Consider the following 23,753-nt stretch of genomic DNA (forward strand, 5'->3'; position numbering starts at 1 on the left):
TGGGTGTGGAGGAAAAATAAATTTCCATTTTCACTCCTGAGACTTTGAAAATTCTCCAACGGCAAACTGTAAGAGCTATTTAGCCACAGTTAGGCCATCCGTTTACGCTCAAAAAGAGAAAGATCCCGAATGTCCTGAATTACTGTTGTATAAATCTTTGATGTTTGTAATGTTCAGTAAAAAAACAAAAAACAGCTGGAATTCAGAACAACCTGAGGGATTTGCACTGCAATTACCTCATTAATGTTTTGTTGCTTGAAAATAAACACCAGGGTAAAAGCATCTCCACTCGCCTGTGGTTACGCTTGAGCTTTTTGACTCCGACTCAGTCGGGAGGAAAGGAAAGCAAAGCACAAACAAATGTATTCAGTTAGAAATTTAATACAAATAGGATCACAAGCCACATTTTGTCAGCATCATTAGGCCTGTTTTTCTTTTTTTTTTGTTCTTTAAACATACTTTTAAACCACATCTCTATACAAATCAAACACAGCATAAATTGAAGTTGTTTCTGTTGGTCAGACATAATCAAACAGCGAGCGTTACATCCAAAGAAAACACAGTCCCACGAAACGTCATAAACATTTATAAGAAACAACAAACAAAAAGGCATTTAGACAGATAAATGTGAAGATCAGCATATATACGGGATCATTTTCCACAGCAGTTGAGCAAGAGCGCAAACGTTATATACCACATATCCCAGGATCATGGGTGAAGTGTGAGTCTTTCACACAAGATGCTTTACTTTCATAGAAAGAATGGAATTCCTTTTGTTAATTATAAGATAAACCTATGTGACGTCACCAAAGTGTGGAGAAGAAACAAGAGAATCAAAGCAAAACAAAACATATTATAAACCACAAAGCATCATATCTACAGAGCAGATGCAGCAACACTTCCTATGCAACTAAAAGTGACTGGATGTAGCCGTCGTCATACATTGTGCTTTTTTTTTTTTTCTTATTAACTGGTTTCACTTGCCTCTCGCTCTTTCAGTCCTCGTTAACACATCTTATCATCTCACACTAATGAGGGAGATGTGATCCCCATCAGTGAATCATTTCCTAAATCATACATAAATGCCAGGGAAGTGCTTCTAAACACTTCCTGGACAGTAAAGTGTTTCCTGTTTATCTCTAAACAAGAATGAATCTCTCTTCCTCTGGTCACCAGAGGCATAGGATACACACACACACACACACACTCACACAGACGATGTGGGGTAGATTCAGGTCTTTTCAGTGCCCCAAATAAAAATGTAGTTTTTCATCCTGTGTTGCAAACACCACCTTTTTTATAATTACTCATAGGGACATATTTCAGTTAAAACTGATATATTATTAAGGTAAAATTGAAATCTTTCATCCTGCAAAAATTGCATACTCTGGTCAAGTGTATTTTGACCGACAGCGAAGTGCATGTGGGTGAGAGGCGTGCTGAGTTGTAAGTCTGCATCTCAGGGTGCAGCTTAGACAAAGTGCTTCAGACAAGTCTTGGTTAATACACCGAGGGAACATAAGTGAGGGGTGCAAGATACTGCCACCCCAACAGCAGCAGCACTCAGTGATTAGGTATGTGCACACAAACACACATGCACACACATCCTTACATCATCCTATGGTCTTCCAAATCCTTCATTTTTAAGCTCCTTTCAGATCTGCTTATTTTCACTGTTGCAACTCAAGCGTCAATCTCTTGTATTTACACACATCTTAATGCCAATGCTGTGGATTCTGAGGTTCTCTCAGGTATGAGTATGTGCCTTTAATGTTGAAAGTTTCCCTTTCAAACAAGGAAAACAGGTTGCTGTGGCAAACAAGACTAAAGAGAGATTGTACAATGCCTAGCAGGTAATGTTAAGTGCATGTTAATCTGTGACCAATCATACAAAACTCCAGTTTCCTTGTAACACTGGTGATAATTCTTTTTTTTTTTTCTGGCAATCAAAGGTATCACGACAGAAATCAATAACTTAAACACATCAATTATAATAAATAAGGACCGCATTTTTAACAGAACACACTTGCTTTGTAGAGCTTGTACAACAGAATTAAGATCCTAAAACAACGGCGAGACAATAAACCACCAAGCTGCTTAGTTTCATCTGTAATCGTCACATACTTTGCATATCCCACAAATGATCTTGAATATTAACAATATCAAACATTATCTGTTGAGTACAAAGTTCAAAACCTCTTAAATCGAGTCCGCTTAATTCATTCCACCAGCAGTAATGTAAGTCAGGAGTGTCAGAAAAACGGAACACCTAAAGGAAATTTCCTGAAAACTGACATCGGCATGTGCTTCATGCTTGGTGGAATCCGGTATCTGTCAATCATTATGAACATTCATCTCATCTTTTTTTTTTTTTTTTAAAGAACTAAATACAGCCTCTGGCTAGACGCTGAATACTTGTGTCTTGGTGTTAATTGCCTCTGTGGTTTTAATCCATCGTGCCTTTTTCATTTTTAAGCATTACATCTCGTCTTCGGTGTGTCCAAAAACTGTATAAAATGTGATTCAAGAAAACTTCTGCTCAGCTCAGAATCTAGTGCATCGTGTGAAGCTTCTCTTTTTCCCCTGATGGCTGATGTAATAATCCTGTTTGTTACAGAGTTACAGAGAGAAAACATATGCCTTCAATCTCTGTACAATGACCTAGACTAAGGAGTGGTTGCTAGGATGGAAGCCTCCACAGCCTGGCATTAGTTGGCGATTAGTCTATTGTCCCAAAGGAATGAACTTTCATGGCATTATTGTTAAATGTACCGTATTGCTGATAATCCCTCTTCATCTCCATATAAATACAGTTTCCCAATTTTTTTGTATTTATGGTTTTAACCCTGTTTCTAGATGAGACTCGCTGCAGAGATGTGTGTGCCGAAGTGCAATAGTCTCCAGTCCATTTGTTCAAGAGATGCATTCAAGTGCACAGTCCATTCCTACGTGAATGTATACCTGGGTATCCATAAGTGCAGAATCAAAGCAGTTCGTCAGGGTTGATCTGTGGTATTGGCTGTCTCCAATAACAGAAGGAGCTGTACTCCGGCATCACAAAGGCCTCATTCTGCTCTTTACTCAGCAAAGGGAACACATGCTCCACCAGCTCACTGAGTCTGCCATACCTGCGGAGGAAAAGATCCCACCAGAGGCAGAATGAGAGATAAAAAAAAGATTGAAATGATTACGGTAAGATGAGTACAAAACCTGGAACAAATATGCTGTATCTGAAACTAATTAATGATCAAGAGAAACAGAGTTCATAAAAATATTGACATTTATTAAATTGCAGGGAGCGAAACATCAAGTATTGAGAGCTTTTCTGCAGGAAAAAGTGCAAAAAAGATGCTAAATTATCCCTTTTATCTGAGCTTACAAACTGTGATGGCTATGGGTACACCCTTTTCAACCTATTCAAGTACTTACGAGGACTTGTTGCCCTTGGTCTGCTCCTGGATCAGCTCTCCCTTAGGGTTAACTGTGAAGATCCTACACAGTGGAACACCAACTTCTTTATAGGCAAAAGCATCCTGAGCAGAGACAAGAACAAAAGGCTTAATGTAGCAAATAAATCTTAAAACATAAGCCAAAGTTGATGTTTTCAAATTGTATTATTTAGGGATTGTGGTTTCCATCCTTGTAATTTAGAAACACACATCTTACACATTTTAATTATTTCTCTTAAAGAGAATATGTGAATGAAACCATAATGTACGAGATAGAAAAAAAACGACAGACCGAGCCTTTATGAGCGATCTGAGACACACTTTGATAATGTAATGCTCAGAAAGTAGCTTCTCATTCATAATGCACATCAGTGCAAACTGAAATAAGAGCACAATAACCACAGATTTCCTGTTTGTGTTTCACCTAATCCGTGCAATGGCAATATGTTTCAAGGAAAGTGGGCAGGAGCAAGTCTTTTTGTCTCGTTTTTTGTTTTGTTTTCTTTGGTGAGCGAGAAAGTCGGACAGACAAGAGTTTTTATGACCGCTTCGTGTGGGTGTCGGTGTGTTTATACAGCTGAGGATGGGATGCTGTGCCCGACTTGAACTCGCCTCCACAGATGAAGTCACATGAGTTCACACTCGAACGGTGACCTCAGCTCAGGGTCAGCCCAGTACTGATTTCACATGTTTGCGTCTGCTAAATGACAGCCATGTTGACCTAATACACACCATGACCGCATCGCCTTCTGGATAATGCGGCTCCGATTACATGTTAAAAAAAAACAAGGACTTTAATGTCTAGTCGTTTGACATCTTCAAACATGCCTTAACTCACATTAGCTCTATTCCCAAAGGCGGCATAGAATGGCTGCTTGTTATGCTGGAACAGGTTCTTGATGTCTGTAAGGCATTCAATCTTGAAGATCTCTGGTTTCTTCTCAATGACCTCCCTGAAACAAACAGACACTTCCATTAGAGCAGCACATTTTCATGACCTGTCAACGAATCAAACCACAGTTACAAGTAACTTGGCCAAAGTGTTTACTTTTTCTCTTATTTCAGAATTCCCTTCTATTTAGATTCTACTTTGTTTCTTTGGTTACCCAATTTACAAATCCTAGGGATGTCGGAGACAAATGCCATCCCTCGAATATCAATTTAAAAAAATCCCCCCCTAAGTCAGCAAGAGTTCAGATACCAGAAGGGTAGAACTGTTTGTCTTACAAGAAAATAAAAATAGCTTACAAAAAACCAGCAATTACACTGCATTTCACCCAAAACAGAACCCAGTACATTGCTGTATAGGTCATAATAAGGCTCTTTTTCTTTTTACCATTTGTTGAATGCATATTTAAACCACAGCGTAGGAGCTGGGCTAAATAACTTAGCAATGTCTACAAGCTACTGAAAATAAAGCGCACAGCAGCAACGTAATGAGGGATAAACTGTTTAAATAATCAGCACTTGCTAACACAATTTCAATGTTGCAAAAGCTCAATATAAAGCAAACATTACATCGCTTAGAACCTTGGAGTATATATTGTTAACCAAAATTCATAACCATTTCTGCATCTGTTTGCAGCTAAATGATGCAGTGAATACAACGGTAATTTTTAGTTTTCACTTCCTTCTTTCAGTCTTTTCTTTTCCCAAATGATTTAAAAACATGCTCAAATATTTCACTCACAACTCGCACGCTAAAACTAATAACTCGAGTAAGAAACTAGTGAGCAGGGTTTTCTGTAGTCCTCATAAACACGTTAGAGAAAAGGCTTATTATATGCATGATGAGACTTTAGTGAGTCTGAAAATGATTAATGTGAAATAATCACAATAATAAATGTGAAAATAACTATGCAGGCAAAAGTTATTTGACTTTGAAGGAGGAAAAATAATGGGGTTGTTTTAAAACAGAATTCGGATCAAAGGATACGGAGGAATTCATGTGCATAATGAACTTCGTGATAATAATGGTGGCAGACATTAGCACATGTTACTGTACCTGTGGAATGCAGAGAAGAGGCTGCTGGGGGAAAGCATGAGAGGACCCCGTGGCAGGATGGTGCCGCCATCATTGACCCACTGCAGGTAACCTCTTGTCATGTCTGCCATGCCAATGGCCCGAGCTGAACAGTACAAGAACTTGTAGCCATTCCTGCCAATGAAGAGAGCGGTGCTCGTGAATGTTTATACCACTACACATCATCAGCAACGTTTAGGACTGCTAGTTCAGTTGCAAAAAAAATTCTACTTGCTACCTACTGTTGCCTATTCTCTTTGGGACTCCACCTGTGTAAATCATTTCTATTCTCTGTTGAGAATAGAGAGACATGAGAGACATGTCCAGGAGTTTAAAAGCATAAGAAAAAAAATCCAGTTATTGATGCTTTTAGTTTTGCAATTATCCCCTTAAACTTGCCGAGTCATTCACCTCAGCGCAGGCCACGCAAACACGGAGAGGAAATATTGAATCCAGAAAAAGCCAACTGGAAACCAAACCCAGAAGACTCTTAACCGCTGAGCAACCATTCTTTCTCCCTCTGTGATTAGTCAGTGTTGTTGTGTACTTACTCAGCAACAGAATGGTACAGCTTGGCAATGCCCTGGTGAGTCCAGTCTTTACCCAACTGTGGAAGGATCTGGCCAAACACATCTGACCTAAAACAAGCACAAATAATATTGACATGTAAAACATAGCAGATGTAGGAGTCAGAGAGTCGGTGGCAGAATGTTTGAGAGAGAAAACACAGCAGACCGCTGATAAAGACCATTCATAGAAGGTTAAATAAAGCACCCCGACTATTTTATCGTTTTATCATAAATATAGAAAAGGATGGGCTGTTCTCTGCTAATGAGGATCATTGGCCCATAGGGGAGTCACTGTCTCACTATCCGCATATTACTGCGAGTTCCTCCAGACTAAAATGTAAATGGGCTCATTATAATCCCCGTGCTCTTCCCCCTGTTATTCAAAGAGTGACACGTCACACGTTGGCCTGAAGGGTCGCAGAGATAATAAGCTGCAGTCGATCGAGACCGGTTTGATGTTGAACCCCACAGGGTGGACTCTGGAACAGTTGCAGGGATCGGTTTTGTTACAAAAGAGTCCAACTGGCGTTAAGATGACTTCACAGCTTTGTATAAATAGAACTGCATTACAGTTTTGGATAACTACAGTTAAAAAGAGTACATGACTTTGTCCACTGCAAAACACATCTTACGTGCGTCTTTTAAGTCTTACTTCAACCGCTCCAATATTTGCAATACTGTAGAGCAGCATTCATTCACCTGCTGAACTCCAATGCAGGTAATCACACCAGGAACAGTAACAGACAACAGGAACTTTGATTAACTCACCAGCCAATAATTAGGCAGCTTCTTTGCCATTTTGGGAAACTTGTCATTGGCTTCCACTGATTAAACAAGGCCTATAAACAATAAACGGATACATCTTTTGAATCTGCATCCTTGCCTGTGTGGCTTCTATGGATAGATTTACTTCATGTCTTTGGGCATCGAATGAGGTTCATCGATTTGATTTTTCTGTAGAATTATTCACAGCTGACAGGGTAGAACAAACGTAATTCAGCAAACACACAATTGAGGTTTTGAATAAACAATTTAAAAGCAACTACTTAGAATACTGTGCAACAGAAGCCGTCCCGCTAATGCAAGGGTTGCCTCCATTTCTGTAAAATCTGTTTACAGAACATGATCCAAGAGGAGTGCGCAATCAGTGCTTTCACCGATTTCAAATTACATCTACATTTTATGGCAAAAGAGTCTCTTAAAAGAGATGGTTATGAATGAAAGCTTAGAATAAGATTCAGTTAGATGAGATTACATCTAAGGGAAAGTACCCAAGCAAATGTGCATGCACTCATGGAGAAGAAACTAAGAATAATGTATAGGTGTCAACAATGTCAGAGGATTTTCTTTGATGTATGGTATAACTGACAATAAGCAAAGATACATTTTAACCAAGTTTCATTTAGAATAGGTTTGCTGCCACAGTTTTGTATAAACTGCCATCATAATTCAGCATAATTACGCAACTCGGAAGGGTTATGAAACCATTTTTCCCCTCTTAGTACATACTTGGTAATGGTGCCATCAATGTCAGAGATGATGACTTTGTCGTCCCAGTTCCACAGGTAGATGGTCCCCTCACAGCGGCATGTGCCCTGGTACTGGGTGGTGATGCTGAATGTGACATCATTTGGCCCACTTTTCAGCTTCAGACTGGCCTGGAAACACAGGGAAAACTGTAAAAGGCATGTAAAGAAACAGTCCATTTCAATCACTACAGGTAGTCTAACACCACAAAATGACTTGTTTTGCCAGTGCACAATGAACATCTACAGGTCTTTAGAGCCCCCTATTGACTGTTAAGTGGAGCAAAAACCATAAATGACACAGCCAGCCAGCAGAGGGAGCTCTGAACTACCTAATACAAAAATTAAAATCTCAGTGAGTACAATCACCAAGAGTGTGATCTGATAAATCCCATACTGTAACAACAACATAAAAATCAATTTTAAATGATCAGAATAATATAAAACTGAAAAACTACAGAATATACAATCAAAATTAGTAAACATATTAGTTTTAAAGTCAAACAAGAGCTCTTACTATCTGATCGGAGGAAATACGCAGTGACTTCCTGTAAGCGTGTGGGCTGGGGTGGTGCGGAACATCTCCTGTTTGCAGTCTCTCTTGACAGGACACAGCACTCACTTCCTTGGCTTCTTCATCACTAGAAGTGTCGCCTGCTTTAGGCCTACAGGGTAACAGCAGTGACAGTTATATACTCTGTACAATTTGTTGCAATGTGAAAATACCAATGAAAAGCTGCTGGACACAAAACATGGACTGGTTTCAAGCATGTGCGCTTAAACTTTAGAATGCCTCAAATGACTAGAATTTCTCAAACATTTCTCACATGAAACTGCTTAAATCCATCATATAATATCATTTAATAGCAACACATCATTCATGATCTTCCTTGCTACCTTTAAAAAGAAAATTGTGATCATAATCATAAAACTAATTATGTAGGTTGTTTTTCTAAATTACTGAATCATTTGATGGTACAAAGCAGTTAACACTTGGTATCACATACGGTAAGGCCAGCTTCTCCTGAGATATGGAGGGCCCTTCCTCTTCCAAATTTGCCTCCTCCTTGGCTTCCAGCTTAGTCTCCGACTGGAAAAATCACACTTAATTAGGACAATTAAGAAATTACATCTGAAACTGTAACAGTGAACATAATGATGCACCCATAAAACTGATCTTTTGATTTCAGCATTTATAATAACATGCACAGACCTGCTTGATTGAACTATCTGCCCTCTTTCTCCAGAACCACCAGCGGCCTGACTTCTTTGGCATCTTCTCCTTGACCCAGGCCTCCTCTGTAGCCTAACGTAAAACAACAGGACGAACTCGATTAACAAAGAGCTTGAAGGCAATTTCACAATGACCATAAAGTGGGGGGAATTTTTTTTTTTTTTTTTACCTTTGGTAAATTTTTCTGAAATGCTTGTAGACTTAGAATCAAGGGTGCAGCTAATGTCCAGTTATAATATCTGAGGGGACAAACATTGGTTAAAACACAATAAAGGCGTGACACATAAAACATTTTTTTTTTTTTGCTTGAAATAAAAAAGGCTTACAAACCTATTTCCTATCTTTACCACTAAGTTGGGGTTATCTATAATTGCTGGATTTTCAGCAAATTCTTGATAGGTGAGGATGTGCTCCATGAATCTTTCTGCAAACACACAGAGGAGAAGGAGAGTAATCAAAGATAAAAAGGTCAATAACGGTAAACCATAACCTTATCTTACTACACAAACTGGTTGAAACACTTTTTACTCCTACAGTCTAAGCAACTGAGGTTCATACCATGCAATTCCGGAAAAATGTGCAATATTTTATATTTCATTACTGTGCCTTCATTTTATTTAATTTTATTTAATTTTATTTAAATATATTTAAATTTACTTTAAACATAGTCTTGTTTTAAATTCTGATGTAAGCACCTTTGGAGTTGCAACCAAATTTCATTGTAATGCAAATTATAATGACAATAAAGGCGATTCTGATTCTGATTCTAAAAGATACCCTGCTGTGGGCTGAAAACTACGCCCTCATCGGTTGCATTGAAGCGCACATTTGTTTAGAATATAACAAGGGAAGTAATACTGATGGAAAATTCCATTACAGGTGGACGATTCCCATCAGTGGAAGTCCACTGGAAAAGGACGAGGTCAATCAAACAATAAACACAAAGATCACAGACATCATCAACTTACTCATGACATAGTGTCAGTCATGGAAAAAACATTCATTTAGAGTTCATAACAACACAGCTACCTAAGGCTGAAGTCATTAAGCGCATATTTCCAAAACAACTGCCTTCAGGCCAGTTTCTGGAGTTGCGCAAATCGTCAATGAGGAAGCTGACAGTTGCTTTAGCAGTGTTTTGAAACCGCATAACCCACACTGCCTGTACAGGTTGCTGTTTTGAGTGCCGTTTTTTTTTTTTTTCAGGGATCCAACCTAGATCCAACCTTTAGTTTGTCAAACATACGCTAAACCACAAGGACACGATAACATGTAAATAACACGGGCTGTCATACAATATCTTTAATAGGAATCTTCCTCCCAGTATCAGGATGAGTGAATGATTTAGTATTTATTGTATCAATGTAATGTACATAATATGTTTTTAATAATAGGTATTTTTCCCATTGACTCGGTCAGGAGGGCTTGTATGCGAAAGCATGTCAGAGTTTTAAGGTCATCCAATATATTAGCACAAAGAAGCTGATGTTTCTGTAATAAAGAGCCTCAACCAACATTGTCTGGGGGCCTAGTCTGTCACCCATGAAAGAACACTTCAGGCTGCATTTGTTTTCATGTACCTTTGGATATTTCAGCATTTTCTGTGAGACCTCCACACAGAGAAAGGGTGACATCAGGCAGATCACTGGCTGAGTCAGAAAGACATTCTGTCCCGCTGTCAGCAGCCGCACTACCCACCGACTGAGGAGACTGTGAACCAGAAAGCATCTCTGAGTCCATCCAATGCTTTGTCGCTGCCTCTGTCTCACTGGTGTAACAAAAGAAAAAAAAAAAAAAAGAAAAAAGAGAGAATGACACTGGTCTTCAATGCTTTCCGTGCTATTTCTGAAAAGCAATATTAATAATTCACATGTTGAGGTTTAAAATGGAGCACATTTATTATTAAAACAGGTCAAGAAATTAGGTGCCTCTTGCGTAAGCGAACCTCTTAGGAAAATATCTTGCAGCCACATCGGGTTCAAGTACATTCAGGTCATCAAGGTAGATATCTTCAGGACCCTGATGCTGACTCCTCTTTGGGACCCCTGCAACCAACAACAGAGATATTCATTCATTTATGTATCATTTTACCCAATGCTAATTAAAAATCGACTGCCACCTGACATACCTTTCTTCTTAGAGGGTGAATCACTCAGTTGGTTGTTTGCTGGGGTGGATGTTGCCATGTTGGATGACAGGACATCGATGGGCTCTGTGGGGGTTATAGGACTCACAGGGGAGGTTACGCTGCTGACAGATGATAGTGGATTATCGGATGTTACAGTGGTGATAGGGGTACGTGGCTCCGGCTTGACTATGGTACACACTGAGGGGGCCCCATGTTCCTTTTCAGTCTCAGTTTCATTCTCCATGGCCTCTGAGCTGAGGATGACGCGAAAGTGGGTGCTCTCTGATGGGGTGATGGTTACGGTTTTCAGTGGTTCTGGTTTTTCTTTCTTGGTGACCTGGACATTAAATAGCAGAAATTAGTATGACAATGAGACATCCTGACAGCTGCTTTGAGTTTTACTGGAACAAAGTGCTTACCCTGGTGGTTTCTGGAAACTCTCCCCAGGTCCACTGCATGTGGGACTCAGCTCTGAGCAAACTCTCTGACGGCCTCCTCACCAGTTCTGAATCACTCTTTGGCGAAAAGGCCTGAGACAACCCATGACTAAAGGATCAGACAGAGAAATTCAAAGTGACCGTTAGAAAAGGGTTTTTTGTGCGATTATGCGACACCACTGCCACCGGCTCCATCTCTATACATACCCTTCACTTGCTCGCCATTCTCCATCAGACAATGGGTAATCATCAAAGTTATGTCTGACTGTCGGCAGTTTAGGGTCAATGTCACGAATTATGGTAGCTGAGGGTGACCTAAGTTCGGGGTAAAAAGGACAGATAACAGTTAACACACCTCTAAAACAACCACAAAAACAACAAAAAAAAGCCTAAGAATCTGAACCAACCTTGAGACGTGTGTCCCAGCTTCCTCATCAGAGCTCAGGTCCATCTCAAAGATCTCATCATTTTGCCCAGAGCTGGACATAGCAGCGGTAGTAGCAGCAACAGCGCTTCCAGTCGTGACTGACATTGGTGGGGTCAGTTCCTCTCTACGGGGGTCTCCTTTGTGCTTCTTTCTCCGCCTTTTCTTCTTTTTTGTGGCCATGGTGCTGGGAGCAGGAAGCCCAGGACGGTCTTCCGGGTCAGCGGGGTCATCTTCAAGATCTTGTGGTACCCTGTGCTCCACCTCTGAGATCCAGAACAGATGACTCTCAGTGGGAATTGGGGAGGTGGCCAGATGGGCAGGGACAATCTGCTAAAAAAAGAATGCATGGACATAAGAGTTAAGATATGCAAAAACAAGAGCAAGCCAAAGAGGCACGCTTCGTCCTCTGTAAACGTAGTGACTCAAGTCCAATAAAACAGGGTGTCTGTCACCCACAAGAAAAGCTCTGGTAGCTTGTGGAATAGGTGAACTGTCAAATACAGGAACCGAACAACAGTGGGAAAAGGACTTCTTCACACAAACCTAAGACAATAAATTTCAGTGGTGTGTACAAAAGCAATGTTGAACAGGTTTAATACTTCTCAAACACATTCTGAAAGCATTCGACTGTGCTGAAATATAAGAGAGACCACGTCTCTGCTCAAGAGGAAACGAGTAGGAAACCTGAAGATGTTGTGAAACGAACAATAATTTAAAGTCTATATCTACTATGCTTCACAAAGTACTAGTTGTCCTGATCAAACCGTATGTTATTCATTGTGAATAGTTTCATTTCACTCGTAAAAAATAGCAGCTGAATCTGTGCAGGTAATTTGCTCACATTTAGCTGCTCAGTTTCCTGGACAAAAAAGGCCTCTCCATTGTCACCGAGCTTCATATGAAGGTCCACAGGCTCTCCATTCACTTCGATGTCGATCTGGAAAAAATTTGACGGAAGATACAGACTGAGATCTTTGAGCCATCATGAAAACTGAGGACTGGGTTTTAGCTTGCCATATTAGCATGGGCAATGTGGAGCAGAGGTTAAGAGCAGCGCACTAGTGCCCTGAGGGTTGCCACAGGCCAAATACTGTCCCAGCATTTCCTCTTCTCTATGGGATTACTTTTTTTTGTACACGTCCCTGCTAAAAAATAAGCATAATAACCTAAAACTTGACAAAAGGTATACTAACATTCAAGGTGTTCATTTGTTCTTATCCATATATGAGATGTTTCTGCGTGTGGCATTTTTTAAAGTCAGTTTTGAGTTGTCACTCATTCAGTGGAAGGGTCTGCTTCAGAGATTTGTTCGATTGAACACAAGAGGAAAAACTGGCAGCCAACTCCGTTAAGTCCTTTATGTAGGAAAATCATGAGGACACTGAAAATGGCTTTGGCAAGCATACACCTGCCTCTTTATCATATATCTATATGAATCCCATATCGCATTAGATTTATTTAGACCCCTGGCAGGCTTGTGCAGCCCAGTCCTTCTCCTCTTAGAAATCATAATCAGCATATGAGTCTTCTGGGATTTCATTATGTGGAGACTGTCATAAAAACAAGGCCATTCAAGTTGGCCAAGAAACCCCCAGAGGACTGGAGCCCATTCAGAAACTTGACACCACAAAAATAAATGAATAAATAGAAAATAAAAAAAGAACAGCTCACGTCTGGAAGAGACTACAGAGAGGGCAAACTTTGACTCAGAAGTGTTCTGCAACCTTAAACTAAGTCGATATCAATTTGCAACCGATGTCCTCCAGAATAATCTATTTTTTTCCTACTTTGTGATTAATCTTGTTCCATCTTCCTATTTGTTGTGTTCTTTATTGCAGGTGTGGTTTTTCTGTGATGTCAAGATGTAATAACCCCCCCTTCAGGGTTGCTATGGGGAACTTTTGTTCCGGTGGCTGAGGATTTCAAGGCCCAACAACTAAGGACACAGAATAAAAAGAGGCTCCTCTTCATCCATTCAAGTCAGGCTGCATTCACTTGAGGGTCTTAGTCATGAATCTGCCAAGATCATATTTAATCACTGGATTATCATTGCGTCAACTCTGTGTCTGCAGATCCTCAAACTTCAGGAATTCAGCAATGACTACTCTGTAAAGCAAAGTCTAATTCTTATCCTCAGTGTGTGTTTTCTGCTTTTGGATCCAAACAATACTTATAAAATTGTAAAGTAAAACGGGGGAGACATGTATAACTGTTACACAACAGCCCTTTTTGAGACCGTGTTCACATTTCTTCTCCCTCCCACACATCCAAGTTGTAGAGTTGTTGCCATGGAAACCACTCATTCATTCCTACCCTCAAAACCCATCAGCATTCTGGGTAGGCGGTGAGACCGTGTCAGTCCACCAAAAATCATTATCCACTCTGTTTTACCAGAAGGTAAAAGAGCTTGCTTCAATCCTGAATACTACATAGTCATTTTAAGAATCGATGTAAGGACAAGCTCAACATTAATGCTGGCGTTCTTCTTGTGAATCTCAATCCAAGCGGATATACTGAAGCAAACTCATGACAAAAAGATTCCGTCACAGGACTTGAATTGCATACAAATCTTTACTCATAACATGCAGCTCTACGTCTCCTTACAGCTACTGGAGACCTCCTGCCGCCCCCGCCCCATCAATTAGTCCAGTGGTGACTTGCTACAAAAATACTGTTTTCTCAAGTGAGAAGTGAGCACTAAAAATAGCACAACTGTTCTTCAGCCATAATTAATTAGACTGCCTCACACACAAGAGTATATGTAGTAACAGCTATTCTTATTCAAGGAGAAAAACCCAGACTATCGCAGCTTTGTTCACAAACAGAAGCTTTCCCTCAGTGAGTCATAATCTGCGATCTCTATTCTCAATATTTAGTAATCATTCGCATCAGAGCTGTGGTATCACAGTTTTTTTTTGTTTTTTTTTTGAGCTGAGTGCCAATAGATTTTGTTGAATGAAGAGTAAGTATGACTGCAGCTTGGGGGCAATTTTCAGTTAAAAGGAGATTTTACATGCCGATACTGTTATGAAATAAATTGCTCAGACAAATAAATTATTTAGGCTGTACTTAACCTAAAATATACTTCACTTTAGCTGTTACAAATGTGCACCAATATATTTAATTTAGCACCGTACTTCAATGATACGACAAGCCCACAATTCTTTGTGCAACTGTAACAGCTTCCAACTTGTTTTTCTTTCCCTTTTTTGGGTGGGGGGGCTTGTTAATAATTTTAGCAGATATATATCCACATAACAGCAACAGCTATATTTAGGTCTCATCTCATCTCCATTTTCTGTCTGCAGTGAACAAATCACTATGATTTCCGCAGTGTTCGTCTTGCATCATGTCCTGCTTCCTGTGCACGCCACCCTGGCATCATTCTGGAATATTTCCATCTGTAAGAACAGAGTTCACTCAGAGAATCTCCTGCTGTATGGTGCTTTTTTTCTCTCGTGTTCATGTGTGGCCTCAAACATTCAGGCATGGTTTGTTCATGTGGACTTAATTCACAATGTGTGGGTTTGCAGAGGTTTGGAGAGTCATATAAAGTATGGGGATTCAAGGGCTCCAAAGCTTTTCTGACACTGGTGAACCAAACAATAAAATTCTTGAGACTCTTACTAGAACAGATAAATGGCATTGGTTTGGCAAAGAGGAAATGGTTCACCCATAAATTGATAGTATTTTCTTTTTTGGTTTCTTAAATGTGGAACCGTAGGTGCCTAGAGAAACAGCTGGTGGAACCAACTCTTAAAAGAGTTGCTGTCATACAACAGCGATTGAAGGGGGCATAATGTGATGGCCTCATTAAAAGAGCAGCAGACAAACCTAAAACGATGAAAATATAAAAAAAAAAAAAAAAAACATGTTAATCTAATCCAGCTCCATTACAAAGTTGAATGGAAATAATTCAAGAAATTATTAGAAAAAAGGATCACTTCTGTAAGTGATTGTAAAACAGAAAATATTGAATAAAAAGAAAAACCTAACGATTGGCTCAAAGAATGTCATTACATTTTACAAGTTTTTGGCAAACTTCATATATTCCTGCCTGGGATGCTGCTGGTAGAGGTGTCACAAGTCTTTCTGCATGTGTAGCTAAAGAACACACAAAAGAACAAAAAAAAAAAAAACTGAAAAAAAACTTACCACTTTCTCCTTCGAGCGCAGAACACCCAGCTTGCCAAAGCGCACATGGAATGGTGAGCACTGGTAGGTGCCATCTCTCTGGCGGACAACCACAACATCAATACATCCCGACAATGTGGCCTGATTAATGCCCTTGTACAGTTCTTTGACGGTTACCAGAACCTGACCTGCCAGCTGGCCCACGTAGTTCATGGTGTCCGTCTGGAGGGGGAAAAGAACAAATTAGTGGCTGAGTAAAATGAAAAGACACGATGAGTCCAGAGGAATTTACTGTTTTGGCCTGTGGAAGTTGCAAAATCTACTAGATTTCCTTTGAATGTTCACATTTGACAGGTTTTTCTTGTTTTAAATATGCTCCTCCAGTCAGTCAGGTTGCCCTTTTCTGTCTTTTCCCTCACTGGGTGCCTGCCCCGTAGAGTCTTATCTCCTGACCTGCATACAGGCTGCCGAAGTGCCACTGTCATCCTTGTCCTGGCTACTGTCCCACATGGGTAACATCCAAATGTTAAGAGGAGACCAAATGGCTAGGCACAAACAATGAGACAACCTCATGCATAAATCTAGTGACCTGTTGCAATGGAAGCAGCTGGTGTCCTGTTTACATTTATAAGTCTCTGTTAGCCAACATCAAATAGAATACTCTGGCCATATTTTTTGGCTAAAACTACAGCTGCACAGAGGGTTCATTTTCTTAATTTCTCAAAACAATTAGTCTATTGGGATTCATATTCTCTGAGGCTGTAAACACATTCACAAGAAATCTGTTGAGGCAACTAAATCACAGAGAAAACAACATTTAGGCCCATGCTAAATGTGCATAATCACCCCAACTGTTCTGCTTTCTTGTTGACTCTTCACTGAACCAAAGACTATGAGGACATTTTTGAACAGTGACGCACAGATCGTGTAATCATTAACTTAACAAATATGATTTTAGTTTGCTGGGGTCAGGGTGTTTAGTTGGGGCGGTAAACACATTCCCCTCCTGACTTTATTGGGTTTATGTAACCTGAAATGCTCACATCTCACACTGACATTTTGTTCTGCACATCACCATGAAAGCATGGGGGGGGGCATGTCAGCAGAGGTACAGAACAGAGGCATTTGTGCAAGAGTGGCATCATGGAATATGGGAAACTGGGCTGGTATTGTCAAACATCACTGAACTCAAAAGAAATCAAAGCAAACATCTTTTTTTTTTTTTTTTTCTAAACATTCACCATCTCTCTGCTGGAATATCAGCGTCAATACTGTACCAACCTCTGCACCACCCTCTGAGCCTGACATTAAACAGCACAAAGGTTCCCGGCTGAGAAAGACCTCACTTAACAAAGAAAAACACAAAAGCTTGTCTTCTTTGCAAAAGGTCACGTGGAGTGTGAAGAAAGGTTTGAATCATTAGTTTTATGGTTGATGAGACAAAAATAGAGCTGCTTGGGCACAGGAATGTGGAAGGAGAGGTCCAAGAACAAACCTTTTAGCTAATATAAGAGCCTCTTGAATCCTATGAAGGTGAGAACATTCTGCAGCACTGATTACCGAAAAAGGGACATGGCATTATTGATAAAAATGTAAAAATTAATAGAATTCTCACAATTTTCTTTATTCCATTAAACTAAAACTGTGATGTTGTTGTCAAGCAAACAACGTGAAAGCACATCCAACGCAAAACTCTGCCCTCCTGAACTGACAGTGTTAATGCAAAGTGTAAAGACACGTGAAGAAAAAAACCCAAAACCTCTCAAAAGTCTTTGCATCGTGAAAGGCCATAAAGAATTTAGGAATACTCCACATTATAAACATACAAAGGACGCATAAGGAAAGGAAACAGTATTCAGTTGTCTAGATTGCAGTCGCATGTGACAAACATGCTGCACCTGTTTGGAGCCACTGTCCTTTCCTCCAAACTGAGTCTGAACATATTTGACCAGATCACAACACAGTGAAGCTAAGACTGAAAAAAGTACTCGGTTTGGCTCTGAAAATGACATCATCCATCTCTTTCCTTATGGTCAGGAGTAAATAGACTCAGCTTAGAAGCAACAATATACCAAGAAATCCACACAGCCAAACATTATTAGGCCCTACATGCTCATGGCTCAAGCTGTGACAGTTAGTTCTAACTCACCAGGGACCATGATGACCTCAAAGATGAAGACTCATCCTGTTCACTGTTGTCTGTGTTGTCTTCTGTGTTGCTTCCTGGGAGCTCCCAGTTCCCCCAGGATCTCTGTCTCTTCATCGCTTTACCCAGCTCAGGATATTCCACTGGGACTAATGATTTCTGCCCGCGGATTTCGACAATATTGTCTCTCTGCCATCCTGAATGCAAACTCAAATACAGGCCCACCTAATCACCGTAGAATAACCCTCCCTGGGGTAAATACAGATATGCTATCTGGAACAAATGGTGATTGTGAAACACCGTCATAAACTTTGCCATCCTTCCTCTGTGCTATTCTTTGCAGAATGTGGAGTTCTACTCATCCAGTCAGCTGACATTGTACAAACATATCAGCCAATGGGAGGACATCTTTACAGTGGCGGTGTGTCCCTGATAAGGGACAGCTATTTCCCGTAAACGTCTATGCAATGTTTTCTCCTGATAAGAGTAAAAACCCAGGGGAAAAAAAACAAGCAGTACTCAGCATGGTGCTCTTGCACCGTCAAGTCACATGTACAGTACAATCTTTGCTGCATGTGCTTGTTATTGTACATCACTTATCAAAAGAGGGAGGAGGGGGTGGAAATTCAACCTACAGGACATTCAATGTACTGGACTTGTTGTTGTTGCTAATTACCAATGAACTGCCTGACATCCTGGACAAGTGTTTTTCAAACTAATGTCTATAAATACCGAAGGCATAATTATCAAGTGGATTATTGAACTTCTAAGGTCACCAAAAGTTGCTTACGTAAGCTACAATAAATTACAAATCACTAATAAACACAGATAAAGTAGGTAAACTTTTGCAACTGCAGTCAGGGCAATCTTGACAGAACTTTATTATTTTTTTTTTTTTTTTTTTTTTTTTTTAAACACAGAGGTTTTCCTTGATCAGGCCTCCTGCATCCTCCTGGCTTGCTTAGCTCCAAAGTGATTGCCAAAGACAAAAATAATGCATGAGGCTCCTCCAGAAAGGGCCCTAACCCGGCTGCCTCATCCGCGGAATCCTTTGTAAACACAACCAAAGAAAACACACTAGCTGGCGGGGTTGAGAGTGGTGGGCTAACCTTGTGCTTGGACCTGCTCTGAGCCATGCATAAATAGATAAATACTTTCCATTTAAAAAGATATAGCACATTTACAGTGTATAGAGATATACAAATAACGTGGCCAAAACTGAATAAACTCAATAAAAACCAAAAACTGCATACTTGTACAATTGGAAATTTAAAGTGTACACATGTTAGCATTATGATCTCCTTTTTTACTCAACGACACAGTTTGTATCTGGAATCTTCCGAAGCACATTTGCTTTGACCAGTGATAAAAGAACCAGCGCTGTGACTGAGCTGGCAAACCAGTCCACACAAGGTTCACGTTGCACCATTTCAAGCATTAGGTTACGCTACACCGCACCGTAACCAGTCAACTCATTACGGAGGTACCGCAGACCATGGCAACAACCTCAGAGAGACAGTGTTGACTTTCATTTTTCCACATTCTGCGGTGCTAAAGAAGACCCAAACAATCTACCCTAATCCCTGATTTTCAGCGTTTACTGTCATTCCTGGCTGTGGCAAATATAGAGTCAAAAAGCAGAAATGGACAAAGGTTTGAGGTTAAAGGGGAACTCCGGGGCATTTGAAGCGCAATCCCATTGCTAGAGGTTGTCAAATACTGATAGTAGGACACAGACAGGTGCAAATCTGCGCTCCCTGTGTGGAGATAGCGCTGTTCGCTCAGCCTGTCATGCGAGGCTAATACGTGGTGGCTAAGGGGCAAGCGCTAACCCTTCCACGTAAAACAACAACTTGCACACTGCAGAAACGTCACACCACTTTATAAACCATCCGACAATAAAGTCACAAGCCTTACCATCAAAACCATATGCATGGTTCTCACATTACTGGCATGGGGACGTTACAAAACAACTTTATAAACAGCATGTCACTTACCTCTTGTCGGTAGGCGCTCGCATGTGAAAGCCCAAAAGAGTCAATGGACGATACTCCCATATACAAAGCAATTATCTTCTCTAGAAAAACTGCGTTCAAGTATTTAAAACATTACAACAATACATGCCCCGTAATATTGTTGTAATGTTTTAAAGTGGTGGTGTGACGTTTCTGCAGTGTGCAAGTTGTTGTTTTACGTGGAAGGGTTAGCACTTGCCCCTTAGCCACCACGTATTAGCCTCGCATGACAGGCTGCGCAAACAGCGCAATCTCCGCACAGGGAGCGCCGATTTGCACCAGTCTGTGTCCTACTGTCAGTATTTGACAACCTCTAGCAATGGGATTGCGCTTCAAATGCCCCGGAGTTCCCCTTTAACTGTGACGTGTACAAATGAGGCCTCACACTGTGAGAAAGAGGAAGTCTAAAAACACTGTCATGAGTTTCCTTTTGTCTCTGTTGTAGCTCTTTGTTGAAGCTCTTTCCCAAAAAAATTAACACAACTCTGCCATGTCTATTCAATGTATTTCTAAAGTTTAGCCTAAAAACACCCCAAATATTGTTTATCATATCATGTCTACGAAACCACTGATTTCATCCCAGTACCAGACGCTCCGTGTCAGCGTGTCTACCTTCAACTTGGACTGAACTACAACTGCCTTCAACCTTTTCAGGAAGAGTCTGATGAGTGACAAAGAGAAGCAACCAATGAGTAGCATAGATTGTTATGCCTTGTTATTCATTATTTAGGAGGCTGGATTTATTTAATTGCAAAGATATGACTGACAATCAGGGCCAGCGCTTATCAACTTATGTTACAACGGCCTGCAAGCCAGAATGGCTCGTACAGTTACATAATTTATGACGCAAATAGTTACTGAATGCTCTAATTCTCATTTGTATATGGGTTCTTGAATCACTTGGGGGCACGCAGTTCCATGAATAATCAATTAAACGATGGATTCTATGTCACCCTTAAAGCTGCAGTCTGCAGGATTTGTTGTTGTCATACGTAAAGTCCTAATTTTTGGCATTTTAAGAGTTTACATGATCTATCAGAACGCTTGAAGTTGAAAACGGTGACCTCCGTAGTCGCAAAATGCAAGAAATGCTTATTTTTTAACCGAAAAATAAAAAGTTATTCAACTTCCTGTCCCGCCCCATCAAAACACATGAGAACTCGTGCAGGTCTACGTGCACGCCAGATTCGCGTACACGACTCCTCATTCATCAACTCACCTGTCATTTGCGATCATGGAAGACACAGTAAGTAGACTAGCCCGTAATGAAGTTCAATAGTCTAGATAAATAAGCGTGGGGATGAGCCTACCTTGTATCGCGCGTGCACAATCGGTGATTGACAGGCAGCAGAGCCCAGCTCGTAACCTGATTGGTTACCTTTTACCGGTCCGGTCTGTAATTTTGTAAACAAACCTGCTGGCTTTGGAGGGACCTAGCGGGACATATAGGGGACCTAGAGAACTCGTTTTTTTTTGTATTGGGGTATTTAATGTACTACTTTCAGAATCCCCGGACAGTTCCAGGCATTATGCTTGAAAAAGAGTTGCAGACTGCAGCTTTAAATGATGACTAAACGTTTGCCAGGTTATGCAATGGGTAAAACAGCTAGGCTAATGGATTCATTAAAGGAAAGTTATAGCATCACCCAGCCTAACTTAAGCATTTGCATCAACTGAATCGATTACTTCAACATCTAACTAAAACAGGTTAAAGTTCAATTTTACTGACGGACTTCCAGACAATTAACAGACTGCATCCAATTATGACTGTAAACCCAACATTTTGGAAAACTGGTTGTATCTGTGTTTGAAAGCTGAACTCAATGGCAGACTGTGACTTCAGCGCCACTGGTGAGGTGACATGATCAGTGAGGCTCTGCTTAACATTGTGGATTAAAACTGAAATTTTCTTTTGAGAGTTACTTTGAAAACGTCGCAGGTTTAGGCTGATGGTGTTTTCCAGTGTCACCCGCGGGCAGGTGTTTTGTTTGGTGAAGTGTCCTCACTGTTTACGAGCCACGACGTCGGTAACTTGCTTCAAAGACGTCAATACACACAAGACACCTGTTAGTTGACGTTGCTCCAGTCCGTATGTATTTATCTAATCAACCAACATAGCTTTTGTTAGCTTAAAATGCTAATTCTATTAATTAAAATATAAAACTAATTTCAAAACGTCACCTATTCATAAGCCCGATGAGAAAATTGCGGAAATAAATGAACAAACAAACCAAAAGTGAAAATACGATAGTTTGGAGCAGCAGTGCTTTACAACTTGTACAAATAAGCCAGTAATAGGTGAATTGGAAAAACACAGACTGGAGAAAAAAATGAATGGAGACGGAGCTCGGCTAGCTGTTTCCCAGTCTGTTAACCCTCTGCTAGCTTCACTGTTATCGTTTGGTTTGGCTTACGTTACCGTTAATGGCAAACAGTGAAACCCCAACCAGGGACAGCCACTCGCTCAGTGGCTAGTTTTGATGAACAGTGGATATGCTAATTGAATAATGTGTCGAATAAATATCCAATCTAATAATTGTGTTTCCGAGTCTAATTAATTCACTGCAGCTCAAAGAAACGTTAGCCAGCTTGTGCGCTAGCTAACATTAGCTTCTGGTAGATGCAGAAATGTATACATTAACAAGCAGCTGAGGACGAACATAAAGGATTGAAAATCCTTATTTCGCTTAGTCCTTACCTGTCGGTTGCCTCAGCTGGATGTTGCTGATAAAGGACGTTGTAATGCAGTCAGTGAGTCCCCATGTTTTCACTCGTGAAACTCCTCTGAAGCCTCCTGACGTGTCCCCTGCTTGGACCACCGTGACCGACTGGTGTGTGTGGCTGGCTGCACCGACGAGCTCAAATTGATGGGACAGCGGCACAGTGGCGGCGCGCTCAGAAAGCTGGTGGGACAGTCTAGTTTTCTCAGAGGTTCAGTTTTTTCAACACTCTGGCTATAAAGAGATTCAACATAACCTCAAGAAAAAAAACAGAATAGCTACAAAGTGAGACAAAATAACTATAAAGTGACTATGAAAGGATTGAACATGATCAATAAAAACTCAAAGAAAATACAAGACATAAAACAACCCAAAAGACCGAAGTTTGCCAACAAATAGAATCCAAACAAATGTGTCAAAACCATGTGACACATATCACATGGGAGGGGGGGTATTTGTTTGACATGTCTCTGTTCATGTTCTGGACTGTTGAGGGCAAAGTCCATCGATACTCAATGAAGCTGTTTCAAGTTTCACCATCGGTGTGTTGTTTTTACAGATAGCAGTTTTTACACATTTTGGTCACGTTGAGCTTTTTTTATGTTACAACTCTTAGTTATAATGCTTTTGTCTCATTTCTGTCTTATCTTAGATATTTTGTGGTCAGTTTGCATCCCTTTTGTGCCTCATATTGGTTCTTGTACCTTCCTATATAGTGTTGACTAGTGCCATCTAATGTTGACATTTTGCATCTTTGTGTGGTTCATTTGTGTGTTTGTGGTTATTCTGTATTTCATTTTGGTTGCAGTAGGTCTAATTATTATTTTTTTTTGCATGCCTTTCTTCTTGTTTTTGTTTCTCTTTACTCGCTTCTCATTTTGGTTGATTGTGCCTCCTTTTGGAATATGTAATATTATGATATTTTAATATTATGATATTAAGGGC

General features: G+C 40.3%; 1 protein-coding gene across 3 annotated transcripts; it reads right to left on the reverse strand.

Annotated features, from left to right (window-relative positions):
• Positions 1 to 236: 236 nt before the first annotated feature.
• On the reverse strand, positions 237 to 22,970 carry lpin2 (lipin 2). Of its 3 annotated transcripts, none has more exons than XM_075483087.1 (20): positions 22,787 to 22,970; positions 15,949 to 16,149; positions 12,635 to 12,730; positions 11,774 to 12,123; positions 11,574 to 11,681; positions 11,349 to 11,475; positions 10,930 to 11,266; positions 10,747 to 10,846; positions 10,382 to 10,569; positions 9,132 to 9,225; positions 8,971 to 9,040; positions 8,781 to 8,873; positions 8,575 to 8,657; positions 8,085 to 8,232; positions 7,551 to 7,699; positions 6,024 to 6,110; positions 5,455 to 5,607; positions 4,288 to 4,402; positions 3,430 to 3,533; positions 237 to 3,128 (listed from the first exon to the last, which is right to left on the reverse strand). In XM_075483087.1, the coding sequence occupies exons 2-20, from the start codon at positions 16,138 to 16,140 to the stop codon at positions 2,984 to 2,986; spliced, it is 2,739 nt and encodes a 912-aa protein (XP_075339202.1). In that variant the 5' UTR covers positions 16,141 to 16,149; positions 22,787 to 22,970; the 3' UTR covers positions 237 to 2,983. The 3 variants fall into 3 exon arrangements, with proteins under 3 accessions (XP_075339202.1, XP_075339201.1, XP_075339200.1); XM_075483086.1 differs by lacking the exon at positions 22,787 to 22,970 and adding an exon at positions 18,077 to 18,505 and having other exon boundaries at positions 11,774 to 12,120; XM_075483085.1 differs by lacking the exon at positions 22,787 to 22,970 and adding an exon at positions 18,077 to 18,505.
• Positions 22,971 to 23,753: the final 783 nt, after the last annotated feature.

This window comes from Odontesthes bonariensis, chromosome 14 (assembly GCF_027942865.1).
Source record: "Odontesthes bonariensis isolate fOdoBon6 chromosome 14, fOdoBon6.hap1, whole genome shotgun sequence".
Taxonomy (NCBI): domain Eukaryota; kingdom Metazoa; phylum Chordata; class Actinopteri; order Atheriniformes; family Atherinopsidae; genus Odontesthes; species Odontesthes bonariensis.

Coding starts and splice junctions, on each gene's coding strand:
- lpin2 (XM_075483085.1), bottom strand. CDS start 18,190: ATGAAGAGACAGAGATCCTGGGGGAACTGGGAGCTCCCAGGAAGCAAC. Junction 11,267..11,348: donor AGTTTCCAGAAACCACCAGG/GTAAGCACTTTG, acceptor TTTAATGTCCAG/GTCACCAAGAAAGAAAAACC. Junction 10,847..10,929: donor TTCACCCTCTAAGAAGAAAG/GTATGTCAGGTG, acceptor TGTTGGTTGCAG/GGGTCCCAAAGAGGAGTCAG.